Genomic DNA, 20,333 nt, shown 5'->3' on the forward strand with positions numbered 1-20,333 from the left:
TAGGGGTGCTGCATAATTCCACTTAGAAAAACCTTGTTTAGCCTAGCTGTTTTTTCCATTCAGAGCATCACAACAGTGGATTCAATACCAGAATTAATTAGAGAATGTACACCATTTAACTAATCTAAGCATCATTTTAAGAAATGGCTTCTTCATCAATAATGTTGTTTATATATGCTAATATTATTTTAATTGTTTTAATACATATTTCTTTTTTATTTATATTTATTAATTTTTTTGTCAGATTGTATAATTGTTGTTTACATTTTGGTAGAATTTTTGGTAGAATACCGATGAAAACAAGCCTTTGAGTTAGTTTGGGTACATTTCATTCAAGAATGTTGATTAATGTGTACACAGTCCCTTTTTTGTGAAATAAATATATAAAAATAAAATACATAAAGAAATATACCTATACATAATATGAACATTTCCAACTCAAGTACATTATGTAAAAAAATACCTACAGAGAGCAACAACAGCTTGGTGAGGTTTCACTTTACAGCGTGATTAAACAATGCTTAAATCCACTTAATTGTAATAGCTGGACACATGCAGAAACTTTTATTTTGAAATCTCGATGTACAATACATGGCATATTTAGACACAGGTTAATTTATTTTTCTGTGTTGGCAAAGGTTTATAAATGATTTACGCAACAAATCTAGTGAGATGAACGTTAATCCAAATTCACAGAGGAAGAGTTTGGCCCCTTTCACACATACAGTCTTTACTGGTAAATTACTGGTAAAGTTAAGAGATCATGTGTGAACAGGAGCTTTTCAAAAATCCCGCAAATTTGTTCTGGCAATCATATCGTTTTATGGAGATGACATGATTACTCTAAATGGTTTACAAAGCTCCCCTGCTTTTTAATTAGTTATTCTATGTAAATACAACCATTTACAAATTGACCATTGCGCCTCGCAGCTTTCTGTTGTGCTCCTCCATTCATCGAGGCTGGGACTCCGCAATTGGATACATTTATGCATGTCTCACGTTTATAAGATTGGCTAGTAATGTTAGCTTGGTTGAGTTAGTAATGTTAGCTTGGTAGGCGAACTCGTGGACTCAAAAGTGATATCAATCAACAAGGTTTATATATATATATATATAGGACTATTTTTTTCTGCAGCCAAATGCTGCATGCCCGAAATCTAGCACAGTGCTGGAGAACTTTAAGCCCTGCATTAAGTATACACTGAAAAAAAGAAACAAATAAGTAAATTAAAGATGGAAGAAGAAAAAAAGGTAACATCTGATCTCTGATACTTACCCTTCGCCCCGGTGGTCCACCCCTGTGCTCGTTTGGAAATGAGTGATGGCTGTCTCCATGATAACCTCTCTGATCCTCTCCAGGGTAGTTGCGAGGAGCACCATTTGGGTAAAACCGAGGGCCATCATATTCAAAGCCACGGCCGTAGTCCTCGTCTGGCCGCCCGAAGGGTGGTCTCCTGTCCCCTTGAGCTTCTCTTGGATATGGACCCTGGAAGATCAAAAATGCTCAAGCACAGCCGTTTGTCTCACAGCATAAACCAATAATCGCAATTGTAACCTCCCCCTCCTCATCGCAATGAATAAATAAAACAAAATAAATAAATAGTTTTTACCACTCTTCCTGCTTGAAACCGTTCCTCATAAACATCTCTAAGATTTCGCTCTCTCCTAAAAGCCACTGAGATATAAAAACATGGACAAAGATGAAATATTATTAAGATTTAAACCTCAGTAACAGAAAGGCACTTACACATGAATTATTACATCTAATTAAATTAATTTAATACAAAACAAATGACAACCATCAATAAATCTTTAAATATTGCATAACACTGAAAAAAATATATAACGACAGTGATATCTTATTACATTTTACTCATATTTACATTTTAAAAATAATATAAATATTTTATAATATTTATGCATTCATAAATATCAGTCTTAAGCTTATTTCTCTAAATGACTTACTTTTAGTTTGTGAATGGAAAGCAGTTGTCTTCAGTTGTATGATGGTTATCTATGAACAAATGAGAGGTAAATGAATCAGGAATAGGGATGTGCTAGTGTCTATAGCTGGCAGATTATTTATGGCCCATAATAATTATTGCTGATAAATATATGAAGCTTTGCGTTCAAAATAACTGAAAAGTAAAGGCTTTATCACATTTTATTGTACAGAAGAAAACACTACAATTATGTACTTCTGACTTTTAATAATACACTGTTTAATATATTTGTGGCTAGATGGCGTTAGAAGAAACATTGCAACAGATCGTTGATGTGCAACAAATATATCGATCTGATATGAGTGAAGCGCAATTGGTACCCAGAACTAACGTTAGACGTTTCAGAATTTAACTGACATAATGTGGTTTTGTCTTTTATTTTATTTTCCATCTACTTCCAATATTCTAACGTTACTTATCAGACTGATAAGTTAAAACGCTCACTGTATTCGAGACTTTATTATATAACGTTAACTTATATATATATATATTTTTTTTTATCAAAGACGTGCAAGAACCTTTGCTTACATTTGAGCGTTGTTTGTGCTAAATTCACAGTCAACGAGGAATCAGCTCCAATTTATATTAATTTATGTTTTACCCGTATGTCTGCATCTCCGGTCAACAAACTGATGTGATATTATAAACAAATTTAAACCAGACTCAGTCATATCGTCTTTTACCAGTGTGCATGCATACTGGGAACACATGCGTTAACCCCAAAATAAGCGTTTACATACCGTTTACATTCGCTGTTTGACATACCTCCTGTCAATGTAACATTCCTTTGTCTATTGTAGCCAATTAACGTTTGTTAAATAATAATATTTTGAGACGAAACGTGCGAGACGCTCAGTCAGTTGCTAAACAAACATCCACAGCCACAATCAAAAACAAAATGTTTCCGGTTTCATACCAGATATTCTTTTTTCAAAATAAAACCACTCACTCCTAATAAAATAACTTTATAAAAAAAATGTTGATGCTAGTATTTGCCGCATTTTAATTATAAGACCTTTCCATTGGTCTCTTTGGTTTATATAAATAGCAATTAATTTAGTGCATTTGTTTTGTGACGGAGGGTGTTATGTTGTGGCGGCAGCGTCTCTTTATCTTCCGGGTCGCGTTGCGTTGATATTTTGAATCGGATTTACACGCTGATTAAACGTGCAGTTTAGCAAGTTTAGACACGATAAATGCAGTTTTGTCATTATGGTAAACGTGCTTTAAATCAATAAGATTCTGGCGATTAAGTAAGTCTGAAATGCTTTTTTATTGATGTTTTCCGTAAGCTCTTTTAGTATCACACCTTTGTTTATAGTCCTTGCATGGTTTGAAATATGTATTTTATTCTTTTGCAGATATCAAAGATAAATATGAGTGGTGGATTAGCGCCCAGCAAAAGCACTGTTTATGTGTCTAACATCCCATTCTCCTTGACTAACAGCGATTTGCACAAGGTACATATAACATCAGGTATATTTGGGGGAGTGGGGTAAGCCACTTGAGTGAGAAGTGAAACTAATAAACAAAATACATTTCAAATGTGTATATCTTTTATTTTTATTTTTTGACGTCTTACCCTGAAGAATCTGACACACTTTAAACTTGAATGGACTGTCTCTAAATATATGGTCACATCACAAATATTATGCAAATACCTTCGAATAAGGGAGCAACGCATCTTATCACACTTCCCTTATAAAGTGAAAGTCGTGATATTTGCAAAGTATGGTAACCCATACTCTGAACTGGTAGTCTGAATTTAACCCAAAACACACAGCAGTGAGTAGTGAACAAACACCCAGAGCATAGCCATAGTTACCCCCATATATTACATTCTTTCATTACAGAATTTTAAAAGTAAGTTTACAAATATTGCTAACTTGTTTCTTGCTATTTCCCCACAGTTATGCTCGAAATATGGCAAGGTAGTGAAGTAAGTATCCTTTATTTTTGGGCTGCAGTGGATAGGTTCTGTTATGCCTCTATAATTCTATCAAAGTGTTGCTTGGTCATAGTCACAATATCATTTTCTGAAGGGTTACTGTTGTCAAAGACAAGCAGACACGGATGAGTAAGGGAGTGGCGTTTGTGCTGTTTCTAGACAGAGAGTCTGCTCATAATTGCTCCCGATCGCTGAACAACAAACAGGTATGATGGTTTAACATGACATCAAGTTAATAAAAAAAGAACACATGAAGCCAAAGTTTTTGATTGCTCTTGAACTCTTTCAGTTGTTTGGGAGAACGGTGAAGGCCAGCATCGCCATCGACAATGGGAGAGCTACAGAATTCATCAGAAGGAGAAACTACTCCGACAAATCCAAATGTTATGAATGTGGGGTAAGTTTTCATCCATAATATGTGGGGTTATTCAATGATAATATGTTGAAATGTGTTCATGTATTACATTTTTACACTGTGATATTCCTAATGTGTAGTTAGGATATTGCTTAGTTAGATAGTTAGTTAGATATGTAGTTAGATATTGCTTATATGTTTTTGAGGTCATGTAATTTGTCTCCGGCAGGAAGAAGGGCACTTGAGTTACGCTTGTCCTAAAAATTTACTTGGAGAGCGAGAACCTCCACCTAAAAAGGAAAAGAAAAAAAAGAAAAAGTTGCAGCAGCCTGAGGAGCCCGAGTAAGCAGTTCATAATATAACTGATAATTCAAACCGTGCTTTTTTTTTAAATGCATTTAATGGAATGCATTACCCAAAAATTAAATTTGCTGAAAGGTTACTCACCTTTAGGCCATCAAAGATGTAGATGAGTTGGTTTCTTCATCTGAAAAAATTTGGAGAAATGTAGCATTACATCATTTGCTCACCATTGAATCCTCTGGAGTGAATGGGTGCCGCCAAAGTTCAAACTGCTGAAAAAAAAAATAATAATACCACAATAATCCACAAGTAATCAGCATGTCTCCAGTCCATCAATTAACATCTTATGAAGTGAAAAGCTGCTTGTTTGTAATAAACAAATGTAAACTCTTGCTTTCAGCTAAAATAAATGAGTTTTCTATCCATAACATTGCCTTCTCCAGTGAAAAAGTCATCTCATCTGAATTAGGAGAGAAAAATGCACAGATCAAGCACTGTTCCCAAGAGAAAACAGTCCACACAGTTCTAAACAAATATATTGGTGGATTTTGATGTACCAGGACAACATTTTTTTTTTCACTGGATGAAGCATTTTTTATGCATTATGGACTTGTATTTTTATGTGCGTTTATTATAATCATGCACCTTTTCACTTCACAAGACCTTAAATTGTTAGACAGGAATCGTGTGGATTACTTGTGGAATTTTTTTTTTTTATCAGCTGTTTGGACTCTCATTCTGATGGCACCCATTTACTGTAGACAGGATGCATTTTTAACATGTGCTGTACATTTCTCAATGCGTTACGATGAAGAAACAAACTTGTCTACATCTTGGATGGCCTGAGGGTGAGTAATATTAGAGCAAATTTTTATTTTTGGGGGGTCAAAATTATCCTTTAATCTTTTATATCTATGAACTTTCAAATAATATAAGTGAATACAAATTCTACTTTTGTTCTTTCAGAGAACCAGAGGACAGTGAAGAAGAAGGAGAGGATCCAGCACTGGACAGTTTAAGTCAGGCAATTGCTTTCCAGGTCTGTGAATATTATATACTCTACAGTTCAGTCATCATACATTAATATTCCTAGTAAAAAAGGTTCAAAGAGAAAAATACATTTTTGCCTGTCACCGTCAGCAAGCACGCATTGAGGAGGAGGAGAAGAGAAGGAAGCAGGTCACAGAGGATGTGTCTCAAGCATCTACATCAGAGGACACCCACAAACCCAAGATCAAAAAGAGCGCCTACTTCAGTGACGAGGAGGAGCTCAGTGACTGACTCATACTTTTATGTGTTCGGAACACATCGCCTCTTCTCAACCACTCTTACCTATTGAGAAGGTTGCATATTGATCTGAATTTCTAATTTTGTCAAACTGTGTTGCGGAAATTCTGCTTACCTTCATCTGAGATGTTTGTTGTCATTTTATGCTCCTCATTCAGATAATTACACCTCCAAATATCGGGTATGTAGTAATGGGATTTAAAGATCCAGATTTTTTTTATCTTGTAAATAAAGTGTAATTTTATGTGTTTCGCAATTACATTCTTGTTATTGTTCCAGGAAGCATGGAAAATAAACTATTTTAAAATAACTTCCTGTCACCTTTGTCATCAGCTCTCATTTTTTTACCCACTGATACAAGTTATGAAAGTTCAATATAATTACCAATTGTATTACCACAGTTTTACTACAAATACCATGTTTAAACTATGATTAGTGTAGCAAAACGATGGTTAATTTGTAGTCACTACAGTTTAAATATAGCTTTATTTGTGGTAAACCATAGTAAAATCTTAGTAAAGGTATGTTGCACCCTTTTCGTGTAAAGTGCGATGAACGCATGTCTTTAATTTAGAGTAGCTCAGTTCCCTCACTTGCACTTGTCTCGCTCTGCGCCCGGTTGATTTGTGATGAAGCAGGAGCAGGAGGCTCAGGAGCACGACCCTGGTTTTTGAGAAAATAGTTCGGCGCCGGATTGGTGGAGCCCGGTCACGTGGCCACCGCTGCGCTCGAGGTTCTACTACAGCTGGGAGGGAGCCGCTCGAGAGAGAGGACAGAGTGCGAGAGGCGGCTGTGCCTGCGACGCTTCGCACAAAGTTTTTTGGAGTATGGGAGACAAGAGGAGTCCGACGAGGTAAAAACAAACAGAAAGAAACTCCCTCAGCCGCGGCTTCGAGAAACTCGAGACCGTCTCAAGGCTTAAAACAGACCATTAGGCAGCGCGCGCCTGAATGAGAAAGACGCAACAGAGTGGCCACCATGGCGGACTGGCTGCTTTTATCAACCTAAAGTGTCATTTATTTAAAAGAAAAACAAAGCCCGCGTCGCCTGCGCAGGCGTCCTGCTGACTGTTTGCATGGATAGGATCATATGTGTGTCGGATATTTCTACAGTCCGATATGTGATGTTCTCTCTGTTTGTTTTGTTTTTTTTGAAGGCCGAAACGCCAAACGAAACCCTCCGCCGACGACGGCTACTGGGACTGCAGCGTGTGTACGTTCAAGAACAGCGCTGAAGCGTTCAAATGCATGATGTGCGATGTCAGGAAGGGCACGTCAACACGGTGAGTGCGCCACACGACGCCTGCTTCTTCACATCTAGCTAGCTGCCTACCTAGACAACATTTTGGGCTTCACTCGATACCCCAGAACGCTGTCTAGATAGCCTGGTCGTTAGGTTTTGAGACAGCCGTTTGTCTTGGGTGTATTAATAATTACACAGTTAATACAATGTTTATAACCTCAGGAACCAGTGTCACGTTACTTAACTTAATCTCTGTTTGTAAAACACCCATTATGTCCTGATTAATGTGGGCTATTTGAGAAGTAATTGGGGTTTAATTTCAATTCATTTTGTAATTATAGTACATTAGCCAGGCATGACACAACCTATAAATAAACCACTGTGATGCCATACATTTTTTCCATTAGCAGTCTAAAACGATTTCAATAAATTGGCTTGTAAACCGTACATTCAGCTTAATTCTAATGCTTAAGTCGTTCATATTTTCATAATCTTCATAATTTGCATATCAAATGCATTAAAAATAGCAATTTGTAATAGGTTTCTCTGTTTTTATCTAAAAGCATTAGAAATGGACTCATACTACCAATAATACCTACTCATGTGGTATATTGGAGGTTAAATACTTGTACTTGGTATCAGTATCATTATTTAATGATTTAAATTAAGTGGTTGCTAAAGATTACTTTGAAAATATGTTAGTGGTTTGATAAGCATTTTTATGGAAAATCTCAAATTCATAACAAACATTTAAAGAATTAATGCTTGAAGACAAACTTTGCCAAGGCTAAGCTGGAAAATTGTGAAGATAATGTTTCTGAAGTTGTGGTGACATTTACTGCTGTTCTGCAAATGTTAACCATCGAAATTGAGTCATATCAATAAGAATCAGCGCAATCTGGAATTTTGCATTGGTGTGAAAGATTTGCCCACATGCAGATTTCACAACAGGTTGAAGTTGGTTTTGCAAATACTCCACACTGACCAAAAAAGCTGCTTGGTTTGGAAGTAACTTCTGTATGCTGTGCTTTTTTTCGTTACACTTTTGACTAAAGTATATGTTTTGCTGTATGTGGATACCCAGAGCTGTATGATACTTCTTCATACTTTTACAGAAACGGGAAGAAAAATGATCTTGCTTGGAATAAATAGATTGAATAAAGACCAAAGATTACCTGTTTGAGTTACACAAAAAAATTATATTTTATGTTGAACCACTAAAGAGACATCAGAGCCAGTGGCAAATGTCAGAAGGACTAGCTGAGTTGAGACTTCTCTAGGCAGATACATGATCACTGGGCTCCCGCTGATCGCATGAAGCTGATCATCTCCGAAATCTGCGAAACACATTTTTAAATAGGCGCTGTCTTTATAAATAAACCGCATATTTGTGTTTAAAACAACTACATTGTCGCCTGAAATACTTTTAAAACTACATTTCATGACACGATAACAGTAATATTTTTAAAATTATCAGAATAAATGGTGGTTGAAATCACAATGCTGTGTGAACTCAACTAGCAGAAGCCCCTCCCATGACGCGAATTCGCATCTGTTGTGAAGTTAATTTCACGCGTGAATGCAGAGAATAAACTCAAAATGTTCAAGCATCCAACACACAGTAAGCAGGAAAATTAAAGTAATACGGTTTATAAAGATATGGTCACATTTCTTGTTGTTTGCTGAACTTTCACGGCCAAAATCTAGTCATGAATAAGAATCTGGTATTTCGCACGAGGCCAAAACATTTAACCTAGATTTCAGAACAGTTGGTCATCCATTTCGCCATGTTGACCAACAAAAAGCTGCTTGGTTCGAAAGTGACTTCGGCGTGAGCTGTGCTTTCTTTCCGCTACACTTTTGGCAATGGAGGTTTAACTGAAATAGGAAAGAAATAGAAAATAACAGTACAAGAATACAAAGATTAATCAATTCGGGATTTTTCAATTAATCATACAGAATGTGGGGTCCTACACAATACTAGCATCTACTCTGCTTGTATCGGTCTCACAGATAACATCTATCCCGTGGCAGCGATCCATGAGAGCGCACTAATGACCTCATCAGAGAAGACATTTAATGGGCTCGTATTTTCTCACCTTCATCTCATCTGTCATAAAAATCCTGCTTTGGAACAGTCAGCGACTGAGTCGGCAGTCAGTTATTTCCCTTATATCATTAAGATGAGATCAGGTCAGGAAGTAAAACATTCATCATCTGCGTTTCCGAACATAAACGCACACTAAAAGCAGATGATGATGATGATGATGACAGACCTCAGTTGTCAACAACAGCGGCAGATAACGATCATCTTTCTTTAGGGAGATTGTTTATAAAGGCATAATTATGTTCAAGTTTCAGATCCCTTTACCACCGCTGAATTAAAGTATTATTACAGCAGTTATTTAAAGCCAACCAATTTTCATTTTTGCTGCAAAAGTGCGTGTGAGAGGGCGGTGGATTTTTATGTGGGGGTGGGGAGCTGTCACTCGTCTAGGCCACCACAGCAGCTGGCGTCCAGACGGCCTGAACTCATTTGCATTCAACGGCTTAATCAAGAATGCTGTCATCAAACGAGGCATCATCACATCAGGCACACACACACACAAGGATTCCCATGCTCATAAATAAACCCATGATTGCACATCTGCCCTGTTATAATGCCTCCGAGATGGCCACAAATGATGGGGTTTAATGATGATGTCTTCTTGATTGTATGATCCTCGCAGGTCATTCATTTATGAAGAAAGGAGAGCTTCTTGACACGCAGCTTGTTCACTCTTCTTCTGCTTTTATTCTCCATTTGCCTAGTGGTTGTATGTGTAATGCCAATGAAATGCATTGGTGTTGATTGCCGCTTTCAGCTTCGTCGTCTTTGAGCAGCCGTCAGATGACAACCTTGTGTTCGTTTAGATTGCGGTTGTGTGCAGCGGATAGCATATGAATGTTTTATAAGGCTACGATTTAGCTGAGCCAAACTGATATGTGGCGAATGATACAAGGGTTAATTCAGAGCATGTTTGTGGGGCATCTCATAATATTTAATTTGTTTTAAAAGACATTGTTTTAGAAAAAAATACAATTATCTGAACGTCAATTAGAGCCTGTGTTGTTTTGGATCCCATTGACTTGCATTATAAATACAAAACCAGGCAAAACAGTCTTCAAATAAATTATTTTGTGTTTCGCAGAAAGTCATACAGGTTTGGAACAACAGGATAGTAAAAACGTCAAAAGTATTATATTGGGGTAAATTATCCATTTAAAATGACGCAATACTAGTTCCTAAGTGAATCTTGTTGTTTTTTTTATGTTGCTTTGACTCATTTGCTCATTCGAAGAGAGATTTGTTACCTTGCGCTGACAGAATGACATGTAATTGATGAAGCTGCAGTGCTTCTCATTGAGCATTTCAGGCCATTCCCTCACTGACCTAGCGAAACTGCCGGTCAAACCTCTTATTTCAGTGAACCGACACTTTTTGCCCCCAGCGAAAACTTTGCTCTGCAGGAGAGAGTTTATACCATTCAATTACTACAAAATGTAGAGAATGTCCCCTCTAGACCAAGCCGTTGTTTTTATTTTTTACTCAAGACTTCTCACGATGAAGAACTGGAAAAAGGAAGGCTGTATTAGATTTTGTTTCACATTGGAGCTCTATTTGACCTGACACTATTGTACTTTTGTGCTGTCACAACCAGTTTAAGGCTGTCGGTTATAAATTGTTGACATAACCTGTGCGCGCTATAGGGGTATCGCTAAAAGAACTGGACCCATCATCCTTCATGACTGTCAGTGTTGGTGAGGTGATGACAAACTGAGGATTTTCATTGCAAATGATTACAGAGCACAGCATAAATCTAAATTCTGCTGTCACAGTGATATTTTCTTTTTGCTTAACGATGCGATAAAACATGGATGAAAAAGTGTGTGTGTATATTATATATATATATAAAAAACACATATATACACACACACACACACACACATACATACATACAGGTTTGTAAGTAGATTTAAATCTTTTTGCACCAATATCTTGCATTTTAGGGCATAACTGCATGTTGCCCTGCATCATATTTGTCAACAGTCAACTGTTTGAAATGTAAGATGATGTACAGGGATGGGGGCGGGGCCAGTGCATTAACTGCGTTAATATTTTAAATTGATTTCTTTTCCATAACCAATTAACCCATTATATTGACCCTATATATATATATAAACATTTTAATATATATTTTTTTGTTTTTATTATAATACCTGCATTATATAGTAATAATTAGTAATTAGTGTGCAATCTTGACATATTTCGAAAAAACATAATTTATAATAATAATAATAATAATAATTCTTTACATTTATATAGCGCTTTTCTAGACACTCAAAGCGCTTTACATAGACAGGGGGTATCTCCTCATCCACCACCAGTGTGCAGCATCCACCTGGATGATGCGACGGCAGCCATAGTGCGCCAGAACGCCCACCACACACCAGCTTACTGGTGGAGAGGAGACGGAGTGATGAAGCCAATCAGCGGATATGGGGATTGTTAGGAGGCCATGATGGTCAGAGACCAATGGGCGAATTTAGCCAGGATGCCGAGGTCACACCTCTACTCTTTCCGAAAGACATCCTGGGATTTTTAATGACCACAGAGAGTCAGGACCTCGGTTTAACGTCTCATCCGAAGGACGGTGCTTGTTGACAGTATAGTGTCCCCATCACTACACTGGGGCGCTAGGACCCACACAGACCACAGGGTGAGCACCCCCTGCTGGCCTCACTAGCACCTCTTCCAGCAGCAACCTAGTTTTCTCAGGAGGTCTCCCATCCAGGTACTGACCAGGCTCAGCCCTGCTTAGCTTCAGTGGGCAACCGGTCTTGGGCTCCAGGGTGATATGGCTGCCGGTGGCAATTTGTAGCTATATGCATTATTAAATATGTTATACCATGGCTTTCACATGCTTATCTAGTGTGTTATTGGATGACTAGTCAGTCACTTGCTACAGTGTGGCATTTGAAAGAGTTGAGCAGCATGTGAAATCCTCTCTAATTGCGTGTGTGCAGAAACCCAGAGCGCTGCACTGCGATTTCTCATCTATTTGCCCAAAAAGGCAAACCAAATGCAGTCTGAGGAAGCGTTCCCAGCATGCCTCTGCCAAATAAACAAGAAGCTACATAAAACATCTACATTATTCTGTAATTACAAGAGCCAGTTGTCATTTATTAGAGAAATTTTGCATATAGTTTGCAAAAGCATGCAAAGGCGCATGCCCGTACCGTCTCAAATGGGTTGACCTCATTTAGATTCAGACAGTTATGGGCCTTTGATGAAAGGAGAGAAAGCTGGATACAGAAGCGAGGGAGAAGTAATGTGGAACTGCAGTGTGGGATTTTGAAAAGCAGCTAAAAGGAAATGCAGACACTTGGAAAGAACCGAGAAAAAAAAAAAAAAAAAAAAAGCGTGGAGAGTTGGGACGGTGGGAGGCAGTGGGCCATCTGTCAAACAGGGGACTTGGCAGTGGAGCGAAGGAAGGAGCAGTATGGAGACTGCATGTTCACACAGTGTAGTGCATTAATCATGGTGTCCCCTCCCATCACTCAAGTCCATGAGGACACAAGTCTCCCCGGTACAGTCATTACGCCATTATAAAAACATGCAGATATGAACACATCTGAGAGACTCTCGGCTCAGTGTAGAGAACGCAGCCCTCATGTCCTTCAGATTTAACACTGTAATGTGGGAAAATTTGTTTTGTTTGTGCACTTATAGAAAAGAAGACATCTTTGTAGACACATCAGTAATCATTGAAGTTATAGTGTGAGAGACTTTGCTAAGAATACGCAATATATATTGGTACCATATTCATTATTATAATAATTTTTTTATTTAGATATTAAACATACTGTATATTTGATTGCACGTGCTAGTTTCTTCTATTTCAACATTAATTTTATATCACTAATATTTAGCAAATCTAAAAATGAATATCCATTTTCATACTGTACATTATAATGTTGTGTTGCCTAAATTGACGTTATGGTCTATTTTAAATGGTTTTAGTTTGTGTTTACAGAATAGTGTAAAATTGTATTAATATGCCTTTTTGTAAGTTATCAACCATAACGTAATACAATTAGTTATTACATTAGCAGCAATCCCTTTATTGACTGAATTGGTTGATACACCATACAATATAGTTAGAACATTAAATATGTATTAAAAATGTATTAAGAAAATTAAATTGTCATTATTCCAAAATAAATCTAATATTAACTGGCTTGCTTTGCCTTTCTGCATTACTGTAAAGGATAAATTTAAACTAATAGCACGGATTACATAAAGCATAGTTGCAACATGTGTGCGTGAGACGGAAAGTGTCTAATGATTGAGTAATTTCACAAAATCTCTCTCTCTCTCCAATGACAAACGTTCAAAAATAAGCAGGATCAACAATGTTAATGCCGAATTGCTTTGTCTGGCATGGAGGAAATGCATCACAAAGTGATCGATTGATTTACTAACAGTGCTGAGTGTGAAGGGTGTTAAGAGTCCACGGCAAGCAGCTAGGTCTTGACATGCAGCAGAGAGCGAGGCAGGCAGACAGCTAACAACAACTAATAATGGCCGTTTTCACTTGCCTTGGGCTCGGGATCAATGCTAATGACTGGTTCTTGGCTGCTCTGCTTTAAGGCTCTAGATGTCCTAATTTCACATTGTGTAACTTCATTAGCTATTCTCAAAGCACCCGGGGGGTAATGGATGAAAGCGTAAACATTGCACCAGCACACAGATACTGAGAAGCTGTTTTTAAAAACAGTGTGTGTGTGTTGGCAAAGAAGATGGCTACAAATGCTGTTGTGGACTGTTTGGTGTGACAGCTGTTGTTCTTGACATTAGAGCAACGGTCACGGTGCATCCCTGTCGACTTCACCCGGAGCTCTGATCTGAGATCAGTATAGGTTAGTTCAGCTCGTAGGCCTAGATATAATCTGTAATTGCCGCAGCTGTCAAGTTGTTAATGAGTGGTGCAACAACTGATGCATTGAAATGACAACAGCAATACAGTATTCTACTAAAAGACAACAGTAGGACAAGAAGGGCTGTTCTAGCAATTTCTGATTGGCTATTTACATCCATAGGTTCAGTGTGGATCTGGTGTTTTACATGGATTGTTATCATGATTTTATATTATGCATATATTCTCTCCGGTTTTTATTGTCAGTCTATTTTTTTAGGGCTGCCAAAGGTAATGTGTTAATTAGTATAATAGTGTTATTGCATCAATTTGCATTCTATTTCTATTATTTGTATACCATGTACCAAAAACTGAAAAAAAAATTGACAAACTCATTTTAAGTTGTGGAATTACAAATGTATTTTAGTTTTTTCCCTTTGTTTTATTTATCAGTTAACTAATATATATATATATATATATATAAGTTAACTGATGTGTGTGTGTGTGTGTGTGTGTGTGTGTTATGTTATGTTTAGACAGGGAAAGCTTGTATATTAGGGGAAGCTTATTACAGGAAGTTACCAGTTTTTGGCTTCCTGCTATAGAGAGGAAAAGAGATGAGTGAAATTGAGGCGTTTTTTCTACTAATGAGAAAACACATTATTCTCAGATTACTCTGTGTAGGCAAAACTTCTTAACTGGCTTCAACACTTGCCTGTTTTAACCTGCTTTTTCCCACATAGTCCTTTTCATCAGACCCTGGTGAGCTTGAATCATGTCACCCTGATTTAAAATATCTCGCTTTCTCACTTCTCAGTCTTCCCTTTTTTTCCCCTCAGGAAACCTCGTCCTGTCACACAGCAGTTTGCTTCGCCCACACAGCCCAAGAAAGAGAAAAAGGAAAAGACAGAGAAGGACAAGAACGAGAGAGAACCAACACTGAAAAAGAATAGCCACAAGAAAATGAGGTGAAATGTTGCGATACGGTCCCTGTATTCATAAATTCACTGCGTAGTTTGCACTCCTCAAACAAATTAGGTGGTTTTCTTTGGCGTTTTACATAGCAGGTAGCTCAGTCAGGAAAATATTGTGTATTGTTGCCCTCTATGTGGAAACTATTTGAATATAAATTATATTTCATCTTCCGCAATGCACCGAGAATTATACTACTTTTTGTCCTCTTATAGTGACAAATATTACAAATACAAATATTTGTAACCAATATTTGTTACAAAGTTTGGGGTCAGACTCAGTATCATTTATCTGTTCAGCAAGGATGAATTAAATTGATCAAAAGTAAGATTAAAGTCATTTATAACCAGGGCTCTGAACCGGTTAAAGGAACGAAAACCGGAAACGAATGAAATTTTGAAAGGAACAGAAACAGAAACTAAATCAAATTTTATAGTCCCGAACAGAATCGAAAATTTGAAATGGCGATAACGAGTTAATAACGTTATTTTATTGTTCCATTTAATATTTGAAATTTGCTGTCAACCAATCACGAAGTCCAGCAGTACCTATGGAAATGTGACGCTGAAGCCAGAGAGTGAAATGTCCGCTCAGCTGTGAACTCATCATAGGCAAGTCTCAATGACAATGCACCGCCTTCAGGGCCGGATTAAGACCAAATTAGGCCTGATGCTGCAGCGCAAAAAGGGCCTATTTTTTCTCGGCGTTGGTGCATGTGCATTTGACACTCAAGTTCCAGCATGCTTAGCCTTTCCTGCCCAACTGAGGGCCGCAGCTCTCATTTGATTATTCCCAACTTTGAGAAGCTCCGCTCGCCTGGGGCATTGGACATCATCATGCACAGAAAGATGCGCTAACCAATTTCGACATTTGGAAACGTCTGAGAAAGATTAAGTGATGACAAAAGCTCGTACAAGCATTGCTGATGCGTTCGCAGTCACCGGTTTCTGAGTGCGCATGAATGCAACTAACTGTATCCGATTTGACCGATTAATAATCAGTTAAACGGTTTAAAAAGTCATTTATTTATTTTCAGTAAAGTATCCAAATATTTAAAAAGGTTTGCTGCATGGTTAAAATACGCTATGCGTATATATATGTATGTAATGAGAGAGAGAGAACTTGCATTTAAGCCTTTATGTTTTTAGAGAGAAGAAAAATATATTATTTCATTCAGAAATGGACATAATGCAGACACAAAATGTTTACAAACATCAGGCTATAATAAACACTAGGCTATTTTGTATGATAATTTGTCATCCAAATACATAGCGAATACGGAAACTTTGATTTTGTGTGTCGAATGCATCAGCTTTACCTTAGATTAATTTGTTTTTGGATTGACGTTTTTATAGCCTAAACTAATAGCTGTTTTTATAATGTTTTTAAACATTTTGCTTTAGACTACAGGCATTTTAGCCTTTATTATTTCGGAAGTAATATGGCTAATCAAATGCGACGTGAGCCGGAACTTTTTTTTTTTTTTTTTTCAAACGCAAATCTTATGATGTTGTTTTTTTCTTTTAACAATGCAGCAAATATTTTTAAATATCTTAAAAATACTTTTTCTTTAAAGTGTTCATAGATTTTTTTTTTTGATGATGATGCTGTAGCCTATTGGCTGTGACTAAGCGTTAGATCTCCATTTTTCCTTTTCTTTTTGAGTATTGAAAACGCTATACTTTATTATTATTTTTCTATTATTAGGTAAATAATATTGTTTTAAAAAAAAATAACGGAACAGAAACGTTAAAATATCGATTCTGCTCGGAGTGAACCGATTGATTTTTTTTTCCGTTTTCAAGCCCTGTTTATAACTTTACAGAAGATTTCCATTTCAAATAAAATCCTATTCTTTTGAACTTTCTATTAATCAAAATATCCTGAAAAAATGTATCATAGGTTCCAAAAAATATTAAGCAGCACAACTGTTTTAAACAACAATAATAATGATGAGAAAAGTTTCCCGAGCAACAAATCAGCAAATAGTAAACACCTGTATTGAATGGTAATATTTTACAATATTACTGTTTTTACTGTATTTTAAAATTGTACTGTTTTTGTGTATTTTTCCGAAATGTTATGTATTAGAGCCTGGCCGATATCTCATTTTGCCGATTTTATCGGCTGATATGAGTCTGTCGCGTATATATTGTATCAGTGAATATGCCGCAGATATGAATTTTTATTTTTTTACAGAACATAGACCTTTTTCCTTAGTAAATGATGAGTGCCACCATTACACACATGAAATGCTTCTAAATGGTGTAAATACTTGGTTTGATCATCACATAATATACACGCACACTCACACACATATATATATATACATATATATATATATATATATATAGAGGTCGGGCTCTATTATTTATATGTTTGTCCAAAATACACGTTTCTGTATGTTAAAAAGTCTTCAAATTAATGTTTCTGATTCATCTCTTTGATGATTAGTTTGTTCATTGGCTCCCTGATTTTTTTTTTTCATTACCTATGGTGAAAATTAATGAGAAAATGCTCTCAAAGCCAAGGCTGCCAGGCTCACCTTCGTGCTCTATTATACTAGCAATTCAAGTCAATTTATATATTAAGCCAAATTAACTTAATATAATACAGATTTAGTTTCAAAACAGCTTCACAGTAACAAACAGTTAAATCACAGTGTTGATGTTGCTAAATGCATCAGTTATGAAACTATTTAAATTTCAGCTGTAAAGCAGCTCTACAGAAGTGCAGCTAAGTTTAGTATCGATGTTGTCAATTTCATAAATTATGAAATGCTATAGAGAAGCTCTACAGAAAAAAATATGGTGTCATTTATTCAGCTCAAGGGATGTCAAGCATGTCTGATCTGTTCTTTGCTCACTATCCTGTAGGCCCAGGTTAAAAAATGTGGACCGCAGCAGCGCACAACATCTGGAAGTGACAGTGGGGGATCTGACGGTTATCATAACAGACTTTAAGGAGAAAACTAAGCCCTCCTCCAGTTCGTCCTCCAGTGCAGCTGGAGACCACCACAGCCAGAGCGGATCCAACTCAGACAACACAGAGAAGGGGATCTCCAGATCCTCGTCCCCGCGAGGGGAGGGTTCCTCACTCAATGGGGAATCTCACTAAGAACCTGTGGATTACGAACGTTACTTCCAGTCTCCTGCACCTAATATATCCATTTTAAACGAACAGTTACAGGAGCGTGCTTATGTATGCCAAGACTTACCGAGACACAGACTTAACCCAGCAATATAAGCCATCTCTCACTACTTACCACAGTTATAAGATCAGAAACATAGGATTTGACCACAATACACTCACCCTGGTTTGTTACAGTGCCCAGTAGGTCAGCTTGAGATAAACTGTAGAATTTGTAAGCAATTTTGATGATTGAATTTTGACGATTTAATTCCTATAGCATGTGGTAGTATTTTGAATTGGATAAGTATTGTTTTTATGTTTGGATTTGGACATTGACACCCATTCTTGTTCTCGTCATTATCTTAAATGGTTCATTTCATAAACCATTATTTTTTTTAAAAAACCACAATGTAATTTCTGCAACAGCACCCATTACGTCTTGACAATTAGCCCTGGGGCTTAAAAACATTAAACTGGAACATTGTTCTGAACGTATTAAATTACGTGTCTGTTGCAAATTGTTACTTTAATATACTTTAAATGCATTACATGATGAAGTCATCTATGAATAACTGTGACCCAAACAAGACTTCCTTTCTCAATTGTTTGTTGCACCTGTTGGTACATTTTGTATGGTTTTATGAGATGCAGAAATTAATTGTTTAAATTGTTCTTGTTCATGCGGTTTTATTTGAAACTTGTCATAGATTTCATCACTTGTGCGGCTAGTTCTACCAGCGCTGTTTTGTGTTAGACTGTCTTGATATAATTCTGTTAATTCCACAAGAAACATAACATTTATGACTAAAAATGACAAATGTATTTGTAAGATGTTGAATTCATCCCCTCCTTTATGATGAACAGTGGTATATAAATATATTGCAGTAGAGGAAATATCTCTAAATAAAATTTAAGATTTAGAATCCTGTTGTCAAGTAAAAATTATTTCTAGGGCAAATGAAGATCTTAAGGGAGTGATTATCGTATTTTAATCATTTTTTTGTGGTGAAATGTATTCGCCGTGGGTCTTCAAAGTGTTGTGGTTTTTTACCTCACCATGAGGAGTGATGCAATATGTGGCTAATGGATTGAGTCAGAGACAAGCAAGAGTAGCTATGGTTTCTTATTTGACAACTACCATCAGTGTCTTAACACAACATGCAATCCATTTCTCAATAGACATTGCCTTGTACAGCAGAAAACATTCCTTTCCTTTCATCTCTGATGAAAATAAAAAGCAGAAAGCATGTTTTGCTGGTAAAAAAGGTCACCAAGTCAAGTTCCTCTATGCTCCCTACAAGTAAAATATTAGGAATATTCATAATTTATTTTAAATGTATGGCTGCTGCTTTTGATATGTGTTCCTCTAAACATTAATACATATTTTAAAGATATTACCACTAATTTAGTTATGAATCATTATTACACAAGTCAAGCTTTTGTTTTTGCTAGGAGATATGGTACTAAGAATTCATTTGAACTTTACTGTTCTTGCAATGGCTAGGCATAATAATAATTAAATTAAAATATTTTTAAGATTAAAATTAATATTTATTATTAATAATTTAAATGTCACATAATCCTGTAAAGGCACACTCCAAATACTAGCAGTTTGTTGTTAACAAAAATAGAAGTCCGCGACTGAATAATGTGTAATAACTTTAAATAGCTGCTAGTAAGTTAAAGTGTCTGTCATAGCTGGGCTCATTCTCACACCATTTGTGGGAAAAAAATGTATCTGGGGGATGGTGGTGGTCGTTAGTGACAGGAGAAGGGACTCATTTATGCGAATCGGTTCCTACGAACAGATCATTTCAAACAATAGACACAGCGGCTCTTTAGGTAATTACGTCATTGTGTGGTCTCTTGTCAGAGTTTTTGCATGCTCAAGAAAGGTTCCAGTAAAAACAAATGTAGGCACGTATATGGCCCTGGAGCACAAAACCAGTAATAAGTAGAACAGGTTATATTTGTAGCAATAGCCAACAATACATTGTTGGTAATCAATGGTAATCTTTTTCAGATTATGTATAAATCTCCATTAAAAAAATTATATATTAATATATCGCGGTCACGTTTTATTTGCCTTTTATCTTCCGTTTAAGCTTTACCAGATTGTTAATTATAATTTA

General features: G+C 36.6%; 3 protein-coding genes across 4 annotated transcripts in view; 2 read left to right on the forward strand and 1 right to left on the reverse strand.

Moving 5' to 3' along the window:
* pphln1 (periphilin 1) overlaps nucleotides 1-2,916 on the reverse strand; it is a 22,435-nt gene extending 19,519 nt beyond the window's left edge. The window contains exons 1-4 of one of the 2 annotated variants that reach the window (XM_052554118.1): nucleotides 2,769-2,916; nucleotides 1,966-2,014; nucleotides 1,611-1,675; nucleotides 1,277-1,486 (exon numbers count right to left, since the gene is read on the reverse strand). In XM_052554118.1, coding sequence (XP_052410078.1) covers nucleotides 1,277-1,486; nucleotides 1,611-1,675; nucleotide 1,966 — 276 coding nt within the window. In that variant the 5' untranslated portion in view covers nucleotides 1,967-2,014; nucleotides 2,769-2,916. Of the gene's footprint in view, nucleotides 1-1,276; nucleotides 1,487-1,610; nucleotides 1,676-1,965; nucleotides 2,015-2,743 lie in introns of both variants that reach the window. The other variant, XM_052554117.1, reaches the window with a different exon arrangement.
* A 166-nt stretch (nucleotides 2,917-3,082) lies between these two features.
* zcrb1 (zinc finger CCHC-type and RNA binding motif 1) lies at nucleotides 3,083-6,206 on the forward strand. The gene is made up of 8 exons (XM_052554119.1): nucleotides 3,083-3,256; nucleotides 3,365-3,463; nucleotides 3,914-3,942; nucleotides 4,046-4,157; nucleotides 4,241-4,348; nucleotides 4,536-4,648; nucleotides 5,576-5,648; nucleotides 5,750-6,206. The coding sequence occupies exons 2-8, from the start codon at nucleotides 3,380-3,382 to the stop codon at nucleotides 5,888-5,890; spliced, it is 660 nt and encodes a 219-aa protein (XP_052410079.1). The 5' UTR covers nucleotides 3,083-3,256; nucleotides 3,365-3,379; the 3' UTR covers nucleotides 5,891-6,206.
* Nucleotides 6,207-6,582: 376 nt separating this feature from the next.
* yaf2 (YY1 associated factor 2) lies at nucleotides 6,583-19,124 on the forward strand. The gene is made up of 4 exons (XM_052554120.1): nucleotides 6,583-6,749; nucleotides 7,053-7,178; nucleotides 14,937-15,065; nucleotides 17,946-19,124. The coding sequence occupies exons 1-4, from the start codon at nucleotides 6,724-6,726 to the stop codon at nucleotides 18,184-18,186; spliced, it is 522 nt and encodes a 173-aa protein (XP_052410080.1). The 5' UTR covers nucleotides 6,583-6,723; the 3' UTR covers nucleotides 18,187-19,124.
* Nucleotides 19,125-20,333: the final 1,209 nt, after the last annotated feature.

Source organism: Carassius gibelio, chromosome B4 (genome assembly GCF_023724105.1).
Source record: "Carassius gibelio isolate Cgi1373 ecotype wild population from Czech Republic chromosome B4, carGib1.2-hapl.c, whole genome shotgun sequence".
NCBI classification, from domain to species: Eukaryota; Metazoa; Chordata; class Actinopteri; order Cypriniformes; family Cyprinidae; genus Carassius; species Carassius gibelio.